This window comes from Corythoichthys intestinalis, chromosome 3 (assembly GCF_030265065.1).
Source record: "Corythoichthys intestinalis isolate RoL2023-P3 chromosome 3, ASM3026506v1, whole genome shotgun sequence".
NCBI classification, from domain to species: Eukaryota; Metazoa; Chordata; class Actinopteri; order Syngnathiformes; family Syngnathidae; genus Corythoichthys; species Corythoichthys intestinalis.
Window position 1 is genome coordinate 23,970,758 of NC_080397.1, and position 19,818 is coordinate 23,990,575.

At 39.6% G+C, this 19,818-nt stretch overlaps 1 protein-coding gene across 3 annotated transcripts in view; it reads right to left on the reverse strand.

The window, feature by feature from the left end:
- The window catches only part of si:dkeyp-117b11.1 (SH2 domain-containing protein 6), a 150,621-nt gene that overhangs the window by 2,967 nt on the left and 127,836 nt on the right, over positions 1-19,818 (reverse strand). Inside the window, exons 5-18 of one of the 3 annotated variants that reach the window (XM_057831157.1) lie at positions 11,104-11,209; positions 10,803-10,861; positions 10,692-10,731; positions 10,447-10,533; positions 7,874-7,902; positions 7,614-7,650; positions 7,447-7,513; positions 6,272-6,302; positions 6,141-6,177; positions 5,910-6,009; positions 5,762-5,799; positions 5,626-5,654; positions 5,485-5,553; positions 3,201-3,359 (exon numbers count right to left, since the gene is read on the reverse strand). In XM_057831157.1, coding sequence (XP_057687140.1) covers positions 3,201-3,359; positions 5,485-5,553; positions 5,626-5,654; positions 5,762-5,799; positions 5,910-6,009; positions 6,141-6,177; positions 6,272-6,302; positions 7,447-7,513; positions 7,614-7,650; positions 7,874-7,902; positions 10,447-10,533; positions 10,692-10,731; positions 10,803-10,861; positions 11,104-11,209 — 888 coding nt within the window. The remainder of the gene's footprint in view (positions 1-3,200; positions 3,360-5,484; positions 5,554-5,625; positions 5,655-5,761; positions 5,800-5,909; positions 6,010-6,140; positions 6,178-6,271; positions 6,303-7,446; positions 7,514-7,613; positions 7,651-7,873; positions 7,903-10,446; positions 10,534-10,691; positions 10,732-10,802; positions 10,862-11,103; positions 11,210-19,818) is intronic. The other 2 variants (XM_057831158.1, XM_057831159.1) reach the window with 2 other exon arrangements.

Sequence of the window (19,818 nt, forward strand, 5' to 3'; positions counted from 1 at the left end):
ACATATCAATATCCCTGTCTACGCTATAGACTCCAATCACATGACGTCACAACTCCGCCCCACTGACTTGAGCCGCCGTATTGTCCGTCAGCTGGTCGTGTTTACACATTACCGCTAGGTACATTCCGTGTTTTTCTGCTCGTTAACATTAATAATCAAAATGGTGAAGGCGTGTGTGGCGGTTGGTTGCAGTAACAGAAAAGATAGACAGAGAGACATGAAGTTCTACCGTATTCTGAGAGAGCCGAAGAGGAGAGCGAGATGGACTGCTGCAATTCAACTAGAAAACCGGGCACCAAACGATCAACACAGACTATGTAGTAGTCATTTTATATCTGGTAAGATGCATTTAATACATATTTAGAGGTATTTGGGCTGACAACCACAATTAAGATTGTTGCAAGGCTAATCGCAGACAACATACATTTTCAAATTCAAGATGTTTATGTCTTCTACCATCATTATTTTTTTGAATATAGCTGGTACCAAGTGAAAAAAGCTGGCCTCGTCTACGGATCATCAGTTAAACAGGCGTGTCCATCTTTTTGCAAAGGGGGCCAGATTTGGTGTGGTAAGAATGTGGGGGGCTACCTTGGCTGATTTACGTAGAACAATATATTTAAACAAATTTTAGCAAGCCCTTCTGTGTGTCACATTTGCTTTATTATTATTATTTTTTTTTAATTCATAATTTCAAAAATCTCGCCTTTGTGGCGTTCTCTTTCGACCCTTGGGCTCTTGCGAAATACTGCTGCTGTGAAAGTAAACTAGCTTCATGTTGCTTTAATTTCTCGCTGCGTATCTTCCCTGTCTTGTCGTACATGTCAGCTTGTCTTGTTTGGTGATATCGCCTCACATCGAACTCTTTGAAAATAGCAACTGTCTCTTTGCAAATGAGGCAGACACAGTTGTTTCGTATTTTATTGAAGAAATAGTCCAATATCCACCCATCTTTTAAGCGTCGGCCATCGCAGTCAACTTTTTTTTTTTTTTTTTTATTGATTGTTGCCATTTTAGAAAATTGGAAGTAAAGGGTCACACGGGGTAATGTTGCTTAGAGTGCTGCTCTTAAAGTTTTTCAAACTTTCGTGAGAATAGGCTGAGTTTCTGTGGACAAGATAGTTGTAGATATCAGGGTAGCAGATGTCAGGCAGAGACGGCGAAGACAGCGGGTCAAAAAATATCGATTTAGGCAACAAATATGGATCTGGCGAATGGATCGACCGAAGCTTTTCCACATAACGCCTTTTATGCAACACATCCAATGAGTTTACAGCGTCTAAAAGCTGCCACGAATTCCATGAATTGCACTATAAATTGCACGATAAATTGAGACCATTGAGAATACGAACAAACAATGACGGACAGTATGGTGGCACGATACAGCGACACATCATTGTGCGACGTTGGTGAGTGGGGTCTATAGACTAATCCGAGTAAAGATTTGTATTGGTCGCCATCTAGTGGTTGGCCTCAATTACTAGGGTGTTTGCACACTTATAGCAGCCCAGCGCCAGTCAATGTAAACAATAACTTTAACTGCTGTTGGCTGTGTGCTGCGGGCGGCGACGTCTTTGGACAGCTTTTTTATGGGAAAAAGACCACCTGGTAAACCAGAAGATTAGCCTACAACCAAGTCCATTCTGCATAATATGTGGCTAAAAGCTAGCGAATGAGGTAACAAAAGCGAATGCACTGAGACCATCATAATATCGCTAAAGGTAAGAAAGCTTTCACGATTGGAGAAGAACTCATTATGCTTACGACCATAGATATTTGCCGACAAGTTTTAGGAGAGGCCCCTGTTAGAAAAAAAACGATTGACTGGGGGCTACCTTGGCTGATTTACATAGAACAATATATTCTTATTTGAGTTAAATAAGACTCAAATAAGTGGTGAGTGACATTTTCCCATGACTGCCAATATGCAAAAATTCCCGTTTTTTTTTTTCAAAAGCTGATTTCAAGATTGCATTCATGAAGCAGGACACCATTTAAAGGATGTCATTATGAAATGAAAATTCCATTATTGTTTTTTTTTAAACACTGTTTTTTTGGTCAGCCTGTATTTAAGTTTTTTTTAATTGAACAAAAATCGTGACGTGCTGTATAAAGGGTTAAAGGTCTTAATAGCTGTAATGAGCCATAGGCTTCATAATGATATTGACGGAACACATCCCCAGACACTGCGCCACGCCTTCGAGTAGGGGGTCGTACCACACTCTGCTTCAGTCGGTCGAAGTCGGTCGCAGTTATTCTCAAACACATGGAGCGATCCAACGCCGGATTTAGGTTGAAAAAATACGAAAGCTGTACCACATATTAAGAGGGAGGATTGTCTCAGGAGTGATTTGTTCGAGGACTCAAGGTAATTATTATATTTTTCGTACCATGCATGCATTTTGAAACGTTGTGAAAAAAATCAATGGGAGAAATTAACTGCAACGACACTGGCATCATAATTGGCAATATTTACATAAAATAAATGCTAACGGCCTGGTTCTTTCCTCTTAACAAGGAATCGAGACTGTTGTACGTCCATATCTATAAAGAATTCAGGGATTTACGCATTTATTCACAAGAATTTTCATTGTAAAAAGCTCTTGTGGCTCAGTGGCTTAACGACTAGCAGCACATTCGACATATTAACGTAAATACAACAAATGCTAACTGCCCATTTTTTTTTTTTTTTTGCTTTTAACCAAGAATGGAGACTGTTTTATGTCCATATCTATAAAGAATTCAGGGATTTAAGCATTTATTCACAAGAATTTTTTAATGTAAATAGTCTGTGTTTTCACTCGGTCAGCTTTGACGGAAATAGGCCCCCTATTAATCGGCCCCGCACCCCGTGTCCCGTCAATATATTATGAAGTCTATGAATGAGCACTGTCCCTGAAAGGGTTAAACTGGGAGGGATGGTAGTGAAAGATCGGCATCTAGCAATCACCTTAACTCATTGGCTGCCATTGTTGCTAAAAGACAACCAATTCGTTTCGACTGGAAGGATTGACGGTCAATGATCATGTTTAAATGCCATTGACGACAATAGACACCTAATCTATTTGAACTGGGAGAGGTTGGCAGCCAATGCTTGCTGCGAGAACCTCCCAGTCAAAACAGATTGGCGCCCATCGCTGTCGAAGGCAGCCAATATGTTAAATAAAGTAGTCAGTGAGATTGTCATCCATTCAGTTCACCTCTTCACTTTTCTTGCCTTCCTTTCCCAGTGCAAAGCCCTGCATCTCTTCCAGGAAGCGGACAGGAATGTTGTAGACTCTCTGCTGGTAGAGCACTGCGAGGGTGAAAGGCTGTCGGGCGTTCTGGGCTGAGCTGTGTCGGATGAGGAAAGTGCCGTCCTGCAGATTGGACAGAGTACTTGCATGTAAAACTTTGAGGTAGGAGCTCTGGGTGGTGGCAGTGAACTCAAGTTATTTCTCAACAAGTAGCAGATGGTTAACAACTCTTGGTGTTGCTGTGTTATAAAAGCAGTACTGTACAGTATAAGTTTGAACACAGTGACACACGTAGACAGATAATATATCAATACTCACATATACTGTATACACGCATATATTCTTTGTCTTCTGTGAAGAACAAAGACTATCACTTCAGCTTACTGAACAGGGATTTTGTTAAAGTACATGCGCATTACTATTCAAATATGCACAAATAGGCATAGTCCAACAGAAGAAGCAGCACGATGTCAATAAAAATGGGTTTTTAAAAAAAATGGCTTTATATCGACTCAATTTTGGCAAAACTGTGTTTTGTATTCATAGTACTGTATTATCAAGTTTTATGAAACTGTGTTTTAAAATGTTGTTGGTGGTGTTTTTAAAGCTGGAAAAGTTTAATGGCATTTCCAATTATTTTTACAAACTATTTCAATTGGGAAAATGATTTGAGAAGTAGGGTCAAAAAAACAAAAAATAAATTTATATCTCAAGGTAACATTGTATTTACACTGTACGTTTATACTATGCAATGAACTTTAAGGTACAGTGAGTTATCTGTCTGGAAGACATCTGTATGTCAACATTAATAATTCATCATTAAATCATCATACAAGCTCATAAAACATTTGAGTCCCCCAGGGCTCCATCTAAGGTCCGCTCCTCTTCAATCTGTACATTAATGATTTTGTTAATTCATCATCCATTTTACATAAAGTAACATTTGCTGACGATACAAATTTGTTCTTTTCCCATAAATATCCAAATGCACTCGAGCAAATCATGAATAGTGAATTAGAGGAAATAGACACATGGTTAAAATGTAATAAACCATCTCTAAATATCAATAAAAGAAATTACATTGTGTTTCGCTCCCCTGAAAAACAAGCCACTAAACAAATCTGCCTAAATATAAACGGACAAAACATTGAAAGAGTCGACTCTACAAAATTCCTGGGGGTCCATATTGACGAGTACCTTAATTTTAAAAAACATATTGATGATCCTACAAATAAACTGTCGAAATATGCTGCTCCTTTTTTTAAACTGAGACATTATCTCCCACTATCTGCACTTCTCATTCGGTATAAATCTTTATTTGAACCACATTTGCAATACTGTAATGTCATATGGTGCAACACATATCCAATTTATCTAAAAAAGCTTGAAATACTACAGACAAAAGTTATACAAGCCCTAAAATGGTCTGAGTTTAATGCTCCCACTAAAATACTTTTTCACCGCCACCACCTTCTGAGGGTTAAAGACCACAACAATTACCAAAATGCTTGTGTAATGTATCAGATCATCTATAGACTAAACCATAAATTAGGTGGCCTCATCCCAATCTGTACTCCTCAGCAATACTACCAGGAAAAAAACTAAATCACGGGGGGAAAACGAAGGCTAAAGTGTATAAGCTTTGGTATTGTGTGCAAAGGACCACAGATTTGGAATGAACTTGACGAAACACTTAAAAGCTGATTCTTTGGATAACATTACCGGTGTCTCATATCAAATCCAATGTATCCAGAATTTTGAAATTTTCCACAGTTAATTGCAAGTGTGTGTGGATGTGTGTGTGTGCTGTACAACTGGGCCCCTGCTAAAAGCTTTGAATAGCTTCTTTGGAGTGTCCTATTCACCCGTCTTATCATGTAAACTGCTCGCGTATGACTATGTACTGTATTTTGATGCGTGAATAAACTGAACTGAACTAAGTGTACTTTTTTGTTATTTTGGGTGGGTGTGACACAGGTTGAGAATGTTTCAGTGAACTCATTGGCTGCCACTGATGGCGATCACCGTCCAATTCATTTAAATTGTTCCCTGTTCAAATAGATCATTGGCTCATTGGACATCATAATTAGGCTTTGTGGTTGTGACTATTCAACTCCAAAAACAATGATTTCTTCTTCGGTGACTTCCTGTGTTAGAATTTGGATGTCAACGAGCATAGAGAGTGGAGTTGTTAAATGTATTAAATTACAGTTTGGGAAGCTTGGAGTTATAATAGGAGGTCTTCTACCTTATTGACTGCTAGTAAGAGATCCTCTGCTGATTTTCTGTTACAATCACCAGCAAACCATTCTCTGTCCTATAATGATTTGAACATAAATATTAGTGTATGTTTCCAATAACAAACATGAACTATTATACAATGTTTTACCTCATTCCCTGATTGTTTGGCAGTTCGCCCTCCACCAAAGCAGTGAGGAAAAAAAATGTTCTTAGTTAAATCTAAAAACCTGAAATTTGTTAAAATGATGAACAATACATTTCTGGTACAAAACAAATAAGCTTACTTGCATTCTTAGTATCCGGCATGTGAGGATTTGCATGTCTGAAACGCAGACAGGAATGTTAACAAACACAGCTTTAGCATACACTTGGCCTGCAAAAATCAACCCAATATGATTTAAAGTGCATTTGCTATTGCTCTGGGTGACCAACCTCAAAATAGTCTCTTTTAGACTGGTTGACAAAGGGGACTTAAATCCTGCTGTCAGTGGAGACAGTTTAGTGGTGACAGGCCTTGTGTCATGGTTTGGAACTGAAAGTTTCACATACGTTCAAGTAAATAAAAACCATCTATTTACTGTGTGTACAGTTAATGTATTTTAAACAAGGGTGTGAAGACTTTTTGCATATCATGAAGATGTTAAAGGAGAAAAAGTTTTCTACCTGTTTTTATTTCTGTCGAGCAATGCAGGAAGGAACTCTGAAAAGAAGGGAAAGGATATGTCTAGTAAGTGTCATAGAATTCAAATTAATTGTCAAATGGCTGAAATGGGAAGAGGAAGTGATCAACTCACAGAATTTGCTCTGGGAACTGGAGGCTTCATTCTGCACAGTGACAGGATGTCAGAATACATGTCATAATATACTACTGTTTACATTCAGCAGATAGAGTATAGCATTAACTCATTTACTGCCATTGACTTCAATAGACATCCAATAAATTACAACCGGTAGAGCTGGTAGTGATCATTCACAGCCAGTGCCTCCCAATTAAAATCAAATATCATTTAGACAAAAATGCATTACATAAAAATGTATTGCTATCATGCAAATGCATTGATATTTTACCATCAAAACGGTGTCCGCGGGGACCAAATTGCCCGCAAGTCTGTTCTAAAAATGGCACAAGAATAAGCAAGTGAGCTGTGTCTCAGATGTAATTTTTGTATGTATATATACATACTGTATATATATATATATATATATATATATATATATATATATATATATATATATATATATATATATATATATATATATATATATATATATATATATATTTTTTTTTTTTTTTTTTTTGTAATTTTGCACCATTCATTTCGAGCAAAGACTTGTGTTTCCACAACCATGACTTTACATAGTGGGTGAATTCCTAACTTGCGTGAGGGGCCTGTGAATAAAAAGTGAGTCAGTGCTGCCCAGAAAGGGAAGTAGCTATTGGCTGCCCTAAGAGACGCCAGAAATCACCAGATGATGTCATCACCTAATTTGCATATTGGCAATTTGTATATACAGTAATTGTAATGGACGCTTAGGAGAGAGGAATAATGTCGTGGGAGAAGCAAAGAGTCAGTTAAAAAAAACACGAGACAAAGTCGTTAGACTTGTCACTAGTCACTTTTGTCCAAAAAAGTCAGCAAGAGACTTTGGAAAGTCACCAAGTTGGCAATACTGCTTATCCTGCTTACTAAAAGGAGGCTAAACTTCTTTGTTAAGTTAAGTTGCAAATGACACTTTGTAGGTGTTGCTATCATTGTCATCTTATCTGAGGAAACTGGGCTGAAACGGCTACTTCAATGTTAAAGGTTGTTGACCTCTGAGCTCGAGTAATGTTTTGTACAAAAATATCACTAACATCTCTAAAACTCAAATCACAATAAGCAAAACTATAAGAACTTCAGGCATAATTATTTTCTCGAAGGCTGAATGTTTAACAATGTTTGAGTAACAGCGGCAGAAACGCACATACATGAGGGAAGGCGAGGGAGATGTCTTGGAAGACATTCTCGTTGGGTCTGGGGGGGACGGAGGGCAAGCTGAAGAACAGGAAGAGAATTCAAATAAAGATCCGTATCTGGAACAGTTTTTATGCAAACAATTAATCAACATAATCTAGTCCACAATCATGCGACCCACCAGCTGCTGGTTCTAAATACAGGTCTTCATCCACCCCCTGAAACATGAGAACACACAGTTTTGATGCCAGTAGGAGAATTGCACCGAACTGTAGGTGTGGGTGCCATTGAGCAATTGATCAACCACATTTAATTTTGAACATTTGCAGCGCAATTGATGCAATTAGATCGTGCAGTTGATTTTGTTGTTATAATTGTTCTAGATGTCCATGAAGCAGTATCCGAAAGTTGATTGACGAGAGTGTATTTCAAATAATTTACCGATTCTCCATGTGGCTCCAGATACACATCTGAAAAGCAGACAAAAATTGATGAAGGCAGAGTAATTGTGAAATGGAGATCTGGAGATAACGCAGCCTGAAAGGATCTAGTGACATTGACACGCGCAACTAGACAGAAAGAAAGACTGGTGACCCACTGACCGACAGACAGACATTTAAACACAAGGGGGCGCTATCAATGCATGTTTCAGTCATACAGTCACACTTTGTACAGTACTCCCAACATCTTTAAGCAAGGACGTAGGTTTGCATAGGGACGGTAGAGACACAACACTACCAACTTTTCAGGATGCTCAAATTGTCCCCACCAACTTTTAAGCAACCTTAACTGCATTATATAATGACTTCAGTTAAACAGGTAATTTGGATTGTGTTTCCATATGTTGTAAGGATAGAATAGACCTGACTATTATTAAGTGAATTACTTTCACACTTACATTTCTCCTTTCTCGCTTGCTGAATGTGCCTGTCCATTTTTTCCCTCAAACGCACGTTTGATTGGGTGATGGCTTGACCCTTCCAAGCCACACAGACACACACACACACACGCACGCTCCCCCCCCCCACACACACACACAGCCCCGACAGATTCGTTTCAACAACATGCGGCCTTCTTCGCCCCCTTCGAAGAAGAGGGATATTAGAAGTTTTTTTTTTACGGCCAGCGGCAGTCACTGTAAGTAATGTAAAAAGACGGCAATGTTATGGAGATGGAGGAAACACCACTAATTTTGATAATGAAAGTCTGACCTGCATCAGAGTTAGCATAACATTAAAGTGCCTGTGACACAAAAAAGCATGTTTATTTCATAATACACGCGGTATTTTATGCTCCTGAATGAAATGGACCGCTTGGATGTATGTGGAAGCGATCGCTATATTTATTTAGTTTGAAAATGAGTGACTTCCAGCAACTGTCTCGAGTTGAGAAAGAGGGCGCTGTGACGTGTACAGAGGAATGAGTCCTCTTCACTCTACAGCCGTACTGACTAAGGATTCGAATGATTTTACGGATTAATACGTTTATTTTTCGCATCACGACAGCCAAACGGCTGTAGAAAAATCTTGCTGTACAAGGGAGAGGCGTGTGTGCCTTTTTGGTGTTTCAAAAGGTTCCCATTCACCGGTGGATATTGGCCAAAACAAGCCCTACTACTGTGGGACCATGGGACTTACCAGGAAGTGAGTAGACATCGTGTTTTGTATAATGTCAAATACTGGGATCATTTTAATATTAGGTGGCTTGCATTTTGTGGCTGACATGCACCTTGTCCCCTCGGCCGACAAATGGCGGCTTGTCGCACATCCCCCATCGGGAGAGCACTATACTCGGCTTATTCCCCTCTTCATGTCACCGATGTTCTGTCAAAATTTCCGACCGATCAGAAATTGCTACTTTGAGTTAAAAATAGCCGCGAATACAGCGATTACAAAGTAAACACTACAAACTTTTTTTTAAATAAAGGACTACTTACGTTTGATCATGGATGGGCATGTAAAAAGCTCTCCTCATACACATTAGCTGCACATGTTAGCCGCACAACTGCAGCCGCCCTCCTCCCCTGAGTCTCTCACTGTTTACGACTTCGCCGTGTAGTAAAGCATTATTTTGCCATATTCGTGTTGACCATTTGGCAGCTACACCCTCCTCCGACGTCGGCCGGTTTGTTCATCGGTCATTGTCCAGCTGCTTCCCCGGTGAGCTCTCCTGTCCGTAGTAGTGGGGGAACGAGCTGTAAATTGCTCTCCGCCGGGCGGTTTGCCGATCGGCGAAGACAATTGACAACCCAGTCGTCATGTGAAATGATCCGGGCTAGTTACGTGTGATTTTCCGCTTCGAAGACTTTGAAACATCACTCGGTTCGGGTTAGCATGTCGGCTAGCTGTCACGCCTCTTGGTTTGTTTACATTCTCCGTAGCCGGGGAAGGGAAACGACATAAGCCTGATTTAGGTGGCATAAAATCTCGTTCGGGAGGTGCGACAGTAAAGGTGAAGTCGACAGTTTTGACCATTATGGAGTCATTTTGCCATATTTGTCTTGAATAAATGCATTTTTATTATTTCATATTCCATTTAGCACAAGACTGTTATTTTTGGGGGGCGCTAGAGCCCTATAATGGTAGACGTGGCTAACCAGCAGATTAAACATACAAAAAACGGGGAGCTATCCATGAATGGCTACACTTCAGGGGGACGCTGACATGAACATGAACTGACACGAAACAAAAATCTGTGAAATTCATTCATTCATTCATTTTCCATGCACACATCAGAATTTCATGAGTGTGCTTTGGTTCGAGTCTTGGGGTTGTCTAGTATGCATGTTTGGTTTTATTAATGTCCAGTCCCCGGCAAAAGGTGTATATGCAGGTTATGCTGTTATATCTTCCATACCAATGTTGAGACCAAACCTACGCCATTGTCTTTAAGACTTCCTTGAACAGTGAAATATGGCAAAGTGGGCAACCCCACATTTCACTTTCTTTAGGCAGAAGAATAGTGTTCCCAATACCTTTGAACACACGGTTCAGTAAAATAAATGTTTTCTTTACCTTCCTCCATGGTAGACGTGAGAAATCGAGCAGGAAGGGTCGCCATCTTTTTCCTGTCGGGTTTCTCGTTCCTGTCGACCTCAGGTGCTAAAGGTTGACATGTGTTTAATCACTAGCTGCCGTTGATAGACATCCAATTCATTTTGACTAGGAATCCAGTTCAAATGGATTGGTTGTCTATCGCCGTCAAAGGCAACCGATAAGTAATGCATTGTTCCGCCTTACTGCTTTGAAATGTGGCTTACGTTTCTTGACGGTAAACTCCTTTGCATTTGGTTGAGACCGCTAAAGGGAAAATAAGGTAAAGCTCAAATGTCTCACAGAAGCAGACATCAAGACACTAATTCTGTATTTACCTGAGTTTTAAAAGTCGGTCTTGATGCAGGCGTAAGGACTGAAACACTGGAAGTTCGTTCTGCAAGATACAAATACCCACCCTCTCAGTTTCTATACTGTTATTCCTTATTTGGTCCAGTGCTGAGTTGGAACCTATACCATCTGATTTTGCAAAGTGTATATAGACAAGCAAAAATTCACATTCAAACAGTTATACAATGAAATGAACATGCACGTTTTTAAAATGTGGGGGTAAGTTCTCGAAGAAACACACAAACTCCGTACGAGGAGACCAGAGCCGATGAGAATAACTGTTCTTACCAATATAGAGATTCTCTTCCACTTGTCTTGTTGGAACGCTGACAGTTGGACGTTCACAGGGGGGCACTTCATACATGTCACACTCGTCCTCCTCATCGTCCTTCCACTGAAACATTTACAATCTACAATACTTGGTTGCCTCGGCAATATAAGAATATGTAATGTAAATCAACACAATGTTTCAATAGTACGTAATTTATTCTCATGCCAAGAAAAACATGTTTTCTCGTCAATATCATTAGTGATACACCGATCCACATTTTTTACTTCCAATACGATCATGATAACTATCAGGATAGCTGCCACTGCTGATACAGTTCCGATACTAGATCTTATTTTTTATTTTTTTATTATTATTATTATTCAGGCCTCACCCCTGCTCATTACCCATTTTGTAAAGGTGAAGGAGTGAGCAAAATACTGTAGCCTATACGTCGGCATATTTTCACGTTTTTGCTTTGGTTGACATCCCTGTTTTGCATTTAATTAATGGTATAATATAAGTAGTATAGTATGAGAAAAATGGTGCCCCTCCCCAGTTTGAAAACCACTGCCAAAGGTTGAAAGTGGTTAGTTCATTCTTGACAGGCACATTCCCAGTTAATAGTGGGAGCTCAAGACTTGTGCCAAACATGATCTCAGTTTATTATTACTTGCCTTTTCCAAAACATCTTCACAATTCATAACTGAAATTACTGATGGAAAATGCTTTAAAATTTCATTTTGTATCATAAAAAAACTGGCATTTGCCCAGTAATGTATATAGACTTATCATATTACCGTATTGGCCCGAATATAAGACGGCCCTGATTATAAGACAACCCCCTCTTTTTCAAGATACAAGTTTGAATAAAGACTTTTTGAACACCAAATTAATTTTTATACAGAAAATAATTACAGTTGGCTTCTGGTTTTTGAAATGTAAATAAACCAATCTATTGTGATAAAACAACAAAATTGCTATAACTGCATTAACCATCAAAGTGAAGTCTAACTGTATCTGTAGTCTTGAAACAAATCTGAATAAGGAAAAACATTGCAATAAAACTAGAAACTGCAATTTCGGGAGAAATTACACACCTTGGTCTTTCCTCTGTGGAGATACAGATCTTAGCCCCACTCAGGTGTATCAATAGAATGGATGATAATGCCAGTCATTGGCAAAAAACAAAGTAAAAGCCGTTAGAAATGAATGGGAGAATTGGACGTCCATGGACGTCAATGGCGGCACCTTTCATAATTGTTAATGGAATCGGGGAAGTTTGGGGGACACGTCCTAATGATATCTAGTCATTTTCTGTTGATTTGGGGAAAAAAAAAAAAATTCCCATAGAAAATGAATGGGAAAAATTTTGGACGTCCATGGACGTCAATGGTATCAACTTACATAAGCGTCAATGGAATCCAAGTACATTGGCATCAATAAAATGAAAAAACATGAAGAAATGCCATTGGAAATGAATGGGAAGTTTGGACGTCCATGAACGTCAATGGCATCACCCTCCATAAGCGGCAATGCAATCGGGGACATTTGGGGGACACGTCCTAATGATATCTAGTCATTTTCTGTTGATTTGGGGAAAAAAAAAAAAATTCCCATAGAAAATGAATGGGAAAAATTTTGGACGTCCATGGACGTCAATGGTATCAACTTACATAAGCGTCAATGGAATCCAAGTACATTGGCATCAATAGAATGAACAAATATGAAGAAATGCCTTTGGAAATGATTGGGAAGTTTGGACGTCCATGGACGTCAATGGCATCACCCCCCATAAGCGGCAATGCAATCGGGGACATTTGGGGGACACGTCCTAATGATATCTAGTCATTTTCTGTTGATTTGGGGAAAAAAAAAAATTTCCCATTAAAAATGAATGGGTAAAATTTTGGACGTCCATGGACGTCAATGGCAGCACCCCCCATAAGCGTCAATGGAGTTGGGGACGTTTGGGGTATACGTCCTATTGATATCTGGTCATTTTCTGTTGATTTGGAGAAATGTAGTTTTTTCCCCATTGAAAATGAATGGGAAAAATTTTGGACGTCCATGGACGTCAATGGTATCAACTTACATAAGCGTCAATGGAATCCAAGTACATTGGCATCAATAGAATGAACAAACATGAAGAAATGCCATTGGAAATGAATGGGAAGTTTGGACGTCCATGAACGTCAATGGCATCACCCTCCATTAGCGGCAATCCAAGTACATTGGCATCAATAGAATGAACAAACATGAAGAAATGCCATTGGAAATGAATGGGAAGTTTGGACGTCCATGAACGTCAATGGCATCACCCTCCATTAGCGGCAATGCAATTGGGGACATTTGGGGGACACGTCCTATTGACATCTGGTCATTTTGTTTTGATTTTGGGAAAAAAAAAAAAATTCCTATTGAAAATGAATGGGAAAAATTTTGGACGTCCATGGACGTCAATGGCAGCAACCCCCATAAGCGTCAATGGAGTTGGGGACGTTTGGGGTTTACGTCCTATTAATATCTGGTCATTTTCTGTTGATTTGGGGAAATTTAGTTTTTTCCCCATTGAAAATGAATGGGAAAATTTTTGGACGTTCATCGAAGTCAATGGCGGCACCCTTCATAAGCGTCAATGGAGTTGGGGACGTTTGGGGTTTACGTCCTATTGATATCTGGTCATTTTCTGTTGATTAGGGGAAATTGTATTTTGTCCCCATTGAAAATGAATGGGAAAAATTTTGGACGTCCATGGCCGTCAATGGCATCGACATCCATATAGTCAATAGAATCCAAGTACATTGGCATCAATAGATTTGACATGCATGGCCGTCAATGGCATCAATGCAATGTAAATTCCATTGAAATCCCATTGTAAGTGAATGGGAACTTTTCCCATTAGAAATGAATGGGAGAGTTTTTGGCAAATTTCCGGGGAACCGTAAAGTTTTGCCAAATTCTGTATACAACTTTTATGCCCCTCACCGTCCCGGAATTTTTGATACCCAAATTATGTGATTTGGTCAAAAATTGTAGGACTAGATACATTTTTAAACTTTTTTTTTTTTCCGGAAAATTGCCGTTTACGGGCGAACGGAAAATTTTTCGGGGGATTTTGAAAAAGTCCCCGCGTCGCGCGAAAAATCCGGTCGTGTCAATACTTGAATGGTGCCGATCGGTGGTACGGTTCGGGCTGCGCGGCGCGCCGAAAAAACGCGGAGAATAAGATGATGATATAACTAGAAACTGCAATTTCGGGAGAAATTACACACCTTGGTCTTTCCTCTGTGGAGATACAGATCTTAGCCCCACTCAGGTCTATCAATAGAATGGACCATAATGCCAGTCAATGGCACTAAACAAAGTAAAAGCCATTAGAAAAGATTGGGAGAATTGGACGTCAATGGCATCACCCTCCATAAGCGGCAATGCAATCGGGGAAGTTTGGGGGACACGTCCTATTGATATCTGGTCATTTCCTGTTGATTTGGGGGGAAAAAAAAATTCCCATTGAAAATGAATGGGAAAAATTTTGGACGTCCATGGACGTCAATGGTATCAACTTACATAAGCGTCAATGGAATCCAAGTACATTGGCATCAATAGAATGAACAAACATGAAGAAATGCAATTGGAAATGAATGGGAAGTTTGGACGTCCCTGGACGTCAATGGCATCACCCTTCATAAGCAGCAATGCAATCGGGGACATTTGGGGGACACGTCCTATTGATATCTAGTCATTTTCTGTTGATTTGGGGAAAAAAAAAAAAATTCCCATTGAAAATGAATGGGAAAAATTTTGGACGTCCATGGACGTCAATGGTATCAACTTACATAAGCGTCAATGGAATCCAAGTACATTGGCATCAATAGAATGAACAAACATGAAGAAATGCCTTTGGAAATGAATGGGAAGTTTGGACGTCCATGGACGTCAATGGCATCACCCCCCATAAGCGGCAATGCAATCGGGGACATTTGGGGGACACGTCCTAATGATATCTAGTCATTTTCTGTTGATTTGGGGAAAATAAAAATTTCCCATTGAAAATGAATGGGAAAAATTTTGGACGTCCATGGACGTCAATGGTATCAACTTACATAACCGTCAATGGAATCCAAGTACATTGGCATCAATAGAATGAACAAACATGAAGAAATGCCTTTGGAAATGAATGGGAAGTTTGGACGTCCATGGACGTCAATGGCATCACCCCCCATAAGCGGCAATGCAATCGGGGACATTTGGGGGACACGTCCTAATGATATCTAGTCATTTTCTGTTGATTTGGGGAAAAAAAAAATTTCCCATTGAAAATGAATGGGAAAAATTTTGGACGTCCATGGACGTCAATGGTATCAACTTACATAACCGTCAATGGAATCCAAGTACATTGGCATCAAAAGAATGAACAAACATGAAGAAATGCCATTGGAAATGAATGGGAAGTTTGGACGTCCCTGGACGTCGATGGCATCACCCTCCATAAGCAGCAATGCAATCGGGGACATTTGGGGGACAGGTCCTATTGATATCTAGTCATTTTCTGTTGATTTGGGGAAAAAAAAAAATTTCCCATTGAAAATGAATGGGTAAAATTTTGGACGTCCATGGACGTCAATGGCAGCACCCCCCATAAGCGTCAATGGAATTGGGGACGTTTGGGATATACGTCCTATTGATATCTGGTCATTTTCTGTTGATTTGGAGAAATTTAGTTTTTTCCCCATTGAAAATGAATGGGAAAAATTTTGGACGTCCATGTAAGTCAATGGCGGCACCCTTCATAAGCGTCAATGGAATTGGGGAAGTTTGGGGGACACGTCCTATTGATATCTGGTCATTTTCTGTTGATTTGGGGTAATTTTGTGTTTTCCCCATTGAAAATGAATGGGAAAAATTTTGGACGTCCATGGCAGTCAATGGCATCGACATCTATATAGTCAGTTGAATCCAAGTACATTGGCATCAGTAGATTCGACATGCATGGCCGTCAATGGCATCAATGCAATGTAAATTCCATTGGAAATCCCATTGGAAGTGAATGGGACTTTTCCCATTCGAAATGAATGGGATAGTTTTTGGCAAATTTCCGAGGAAGCGTAATTTTTTTCCAAATTCTGTATACAACTTTTATGCCCCTCACCGTCCCGGAATTTTTGATGCCCAAATTATTTGATTTGGTCAAAAATTGTAGGACTAGATACATTTTGAAACTTTTTTTTTTTTCACGGAAAATTGCCGTTTACGGACGAACGGAAAAATTTTCGGGGCCATTTGTAAAGTTTCCTGTGTCACGCAAAAATTCCGGTCGTGCCGATACTTGAACGGTGCCGATCGGTCTAACGGTTCGGGGTTTGAAGCGCGCGTTTTTTTTCCATTCAAAATGAATAGGAAAGTTTTTGGCAAATTTCCGGGGAACCGTAAATTTTTGCCAAATTCTGTATACAACTTTTATGCCCCTCACCGTCCCGGAATTTTTGATGCCCAAATTATGTGATTTGGTCAAAAATTGTAGGACTAGATACATTTTTAAACTTTTTTTATTTTTCGGAAAATTGCCGTTTACGGGCGAACGGAAAATTTTTCGTGGCGGTTTGAAAAATTCCCATCGTCACACGAAAAATCCGGTCGTGCCGATACTTGAACGGTGCCGATCGGTGCTACGGTTTGGGCTGTGCGTTGGCTCAAAAAAACGCGGAGAATAAGATGAATAATAATAATAATAACTAGAAACTGCAATTTCGGGAGAAATTACACACCTTGGTCTTTCCTCTGTGGAGATACAGATCTTAGCCCCACTCAGGTCTATCAATAGAATGGATGATAATGCCAGTCATTGGCACAAAACAAAAAGCCATTAGAAAAAATGAACTGGAGAATTGGACGTCCATGGACGTCAATGGCGGCACCCTTCATAATTGTTAATGCAATCGGAGACATTTGAGGGACACGTCCTATTGATATCTAGTCATTTTCTGTTGATTTGTGGAAAAAAAAAAAATTCCCATTGAAAATGAATGGGAAAAATTTTGGACGTCCATGGACGTCAATGGTATCAACTTACATAAGCGTCAATGGAATCCAAGTACACTGGCATCAATAGAATGAACAAACATGAAGAAATGCCATTGGAAATTAATGGGAAGTTTGGACGTCCATGGACGTCAATGGCATCACCCTCCATAAGCGGCAATGCAATCGGGGACATTTGGGGGACATGTCCTATTGATATCTAGTCATTTTCTGTTGATTTGGGGAAAAAAAAAAAATTCCCATTGAAAATGAATGGGAAAAATTTTGGACGTCCATGGACGTCAATGGTATCAACTTACATAAGCGTCAATGGAATCCAAGTACATTGGCATCAATAGAATGAACAAACATGAAGAAATGCCATTGGAAATTAATGGGAAGTTTGGACGTCCATGGACGTCAATGGCATCACCCTCCATAAGCGGCAATGCAATCGGGGACATTTGGGGGACATGTCCTATTGATATCTAGTCATTTTCTGTTGATTTGGGGAAAAAAAAAAAATTCCCATTGAAAATGAATGGGAAAAATTTTGGACGTCCATGGACGTCAATGGTATCAACTTACATAAGCGTCAATGGAATCCAAGTACATTGGCATCAATAGAATGAACAAACATGAAGAAATGCCATTGGGATTTAATGGGAAGTTTGGACGTCCATGATCGTCAATGGCATCACCCTCCATAAGCGGCAATGCAATCGGGGACATTTGGGGGACACGTCCTAATGATATCTAGTCATTTTCTGTTGATTTGGGGAAAAAAAAAAAAATTCCCATTGAAAATGAATGGGAAAAATTTTGGACGTCCATGGAAGTCAATGGTATCAACTTACATAAGCGTCAATGTAATCCAAGTACATTGGCATCAATAGAATGAACAAACATGAAGAAATGCCATTGGAAATGAATGGGAAGTTTGGACGTCCATGAACGTCAATGGCATCACGCTACATAAGCCTAAATGGAATTGGGGACATTTGGGGGAAACGTCCTATTGATATCTAGTCATTTTCTGTTGATTTGGGGAAAAAAAAAAAATTCCCATTGAAAATGAATGGGAAAAATTTTGGACGTCCATGGACGTCAATGGTATCAACTTACATAAGCGTCAATGGAATCCAAGTACATTGGCATCAATAGAATGAACAAACATGAAGAAATGACATTGGAAATGAATGGGAAGTTTGGACGTCCATGAACGTCAATGGCATCAAAATCCATAAGCGGCAATGCAATCGGGGACATTTGGGGGACACGTCCTAATGATATGCAGTCATTTTCTGTTGATTTGGGGAAAAAAAAAAAATTTCCCATTGAAAATGAATGGGAAAAATTTTGGACGTCCATGGACGTCAATGGTATCAACTTACATAAGCGTCAATGGAATCCAAGTACATTGGTATCAATAGAATGAACAAACATGAAGAAATGACAATTAAAATGAATGGGAAGTTTGGACGTCCATGGACGTCGATGGCATCACCCTCCATAAGCAGCAATGCAATCGGGAACATTTGGGGTACACGTCCTATTGATATCTAGTCATTTTCTGTTGATTTGGGGGAAAAAAAAATTCCCATTGAAAATGAATGGGAAAAATTTTGGGATGTCCATGGACGTCAATGGTATCAACTTACATAAGCGTCAATGGAATCCAAGTACATTGGCATCAATAGAATGAACAAACATGAAGAAACGCCATTGGGAATGAATGGAAATTTTGGACGTCCATGGACGTCAACGGCATCACCCTCCATAAGCGGCAATGCAATCGGGGACATTTGGGGGACACGTCCTAATGATATCTAGTCATTTTTTGTTGATTTGGGGAAAAAAAAAATTCCCATTGAAAATGAATGGGAAAAATTTTGGACGTCCATGGACGTCAATGGTATCAACTTACATAGGCGTCAATGGAATCCAAGTACATTGGCATCAATAGAATGAACAAACATGAAAAAATGCCATTGGAAATGAATGGGAAGTTTGGACGTCCATGGCCGTCAATGGCATCACCCTCCATAAGCGTAAATGGAATTGGGGACGTTTGGGGTATACGTCCTATTAATATCTGGTCATTCTCTGTTGATTTGGGGAAATTTAGTTTTTTCCCCATTGAAAATGAATGGGAAAATTTTTGGACGTCCATGGCCGTCAATGGCATCACCCTCCATAAGCGTAAATGGAATTGGGGACGTTTGGGGTATACGTCCTATTAATATCTGGTCATTCTCTGTTGATTTGGGGAAATTTAGTTTTTTCCCCATTGAAAATGAATGGGAAAATTTTTGGACGTCCATGGACGCAATGGCAGCACCCCCTATAAGCGTCAATGGAGTTCGGAACGTTTGGGGGAGACGTACTATTGATAACTGGTCATTTTCTGATGATTTGGGGAAATTTAGTTTTTTCCCCATTGAAAATGAATGGGAAAAATTTTGGACGTCCATGGACGTCAATGGCAGCACCCCCCATAAGCGTCAATGGAGTTGGGGACGTTTGGGGAAAACGTCCTATTAATATCTGGTCATTTTCTGTTGATTTGGGGAAATGCAGTTTTTTCCCCATTGAAAATGAATGGGAAAAATTTTGGACGTCCATGGCCGTCAATGGCATCGACATCCATATAGTCAAATGAATCCAAGTACATTGGCATCAATGGATTCGACATGCATGGCCGTCAATGGCAT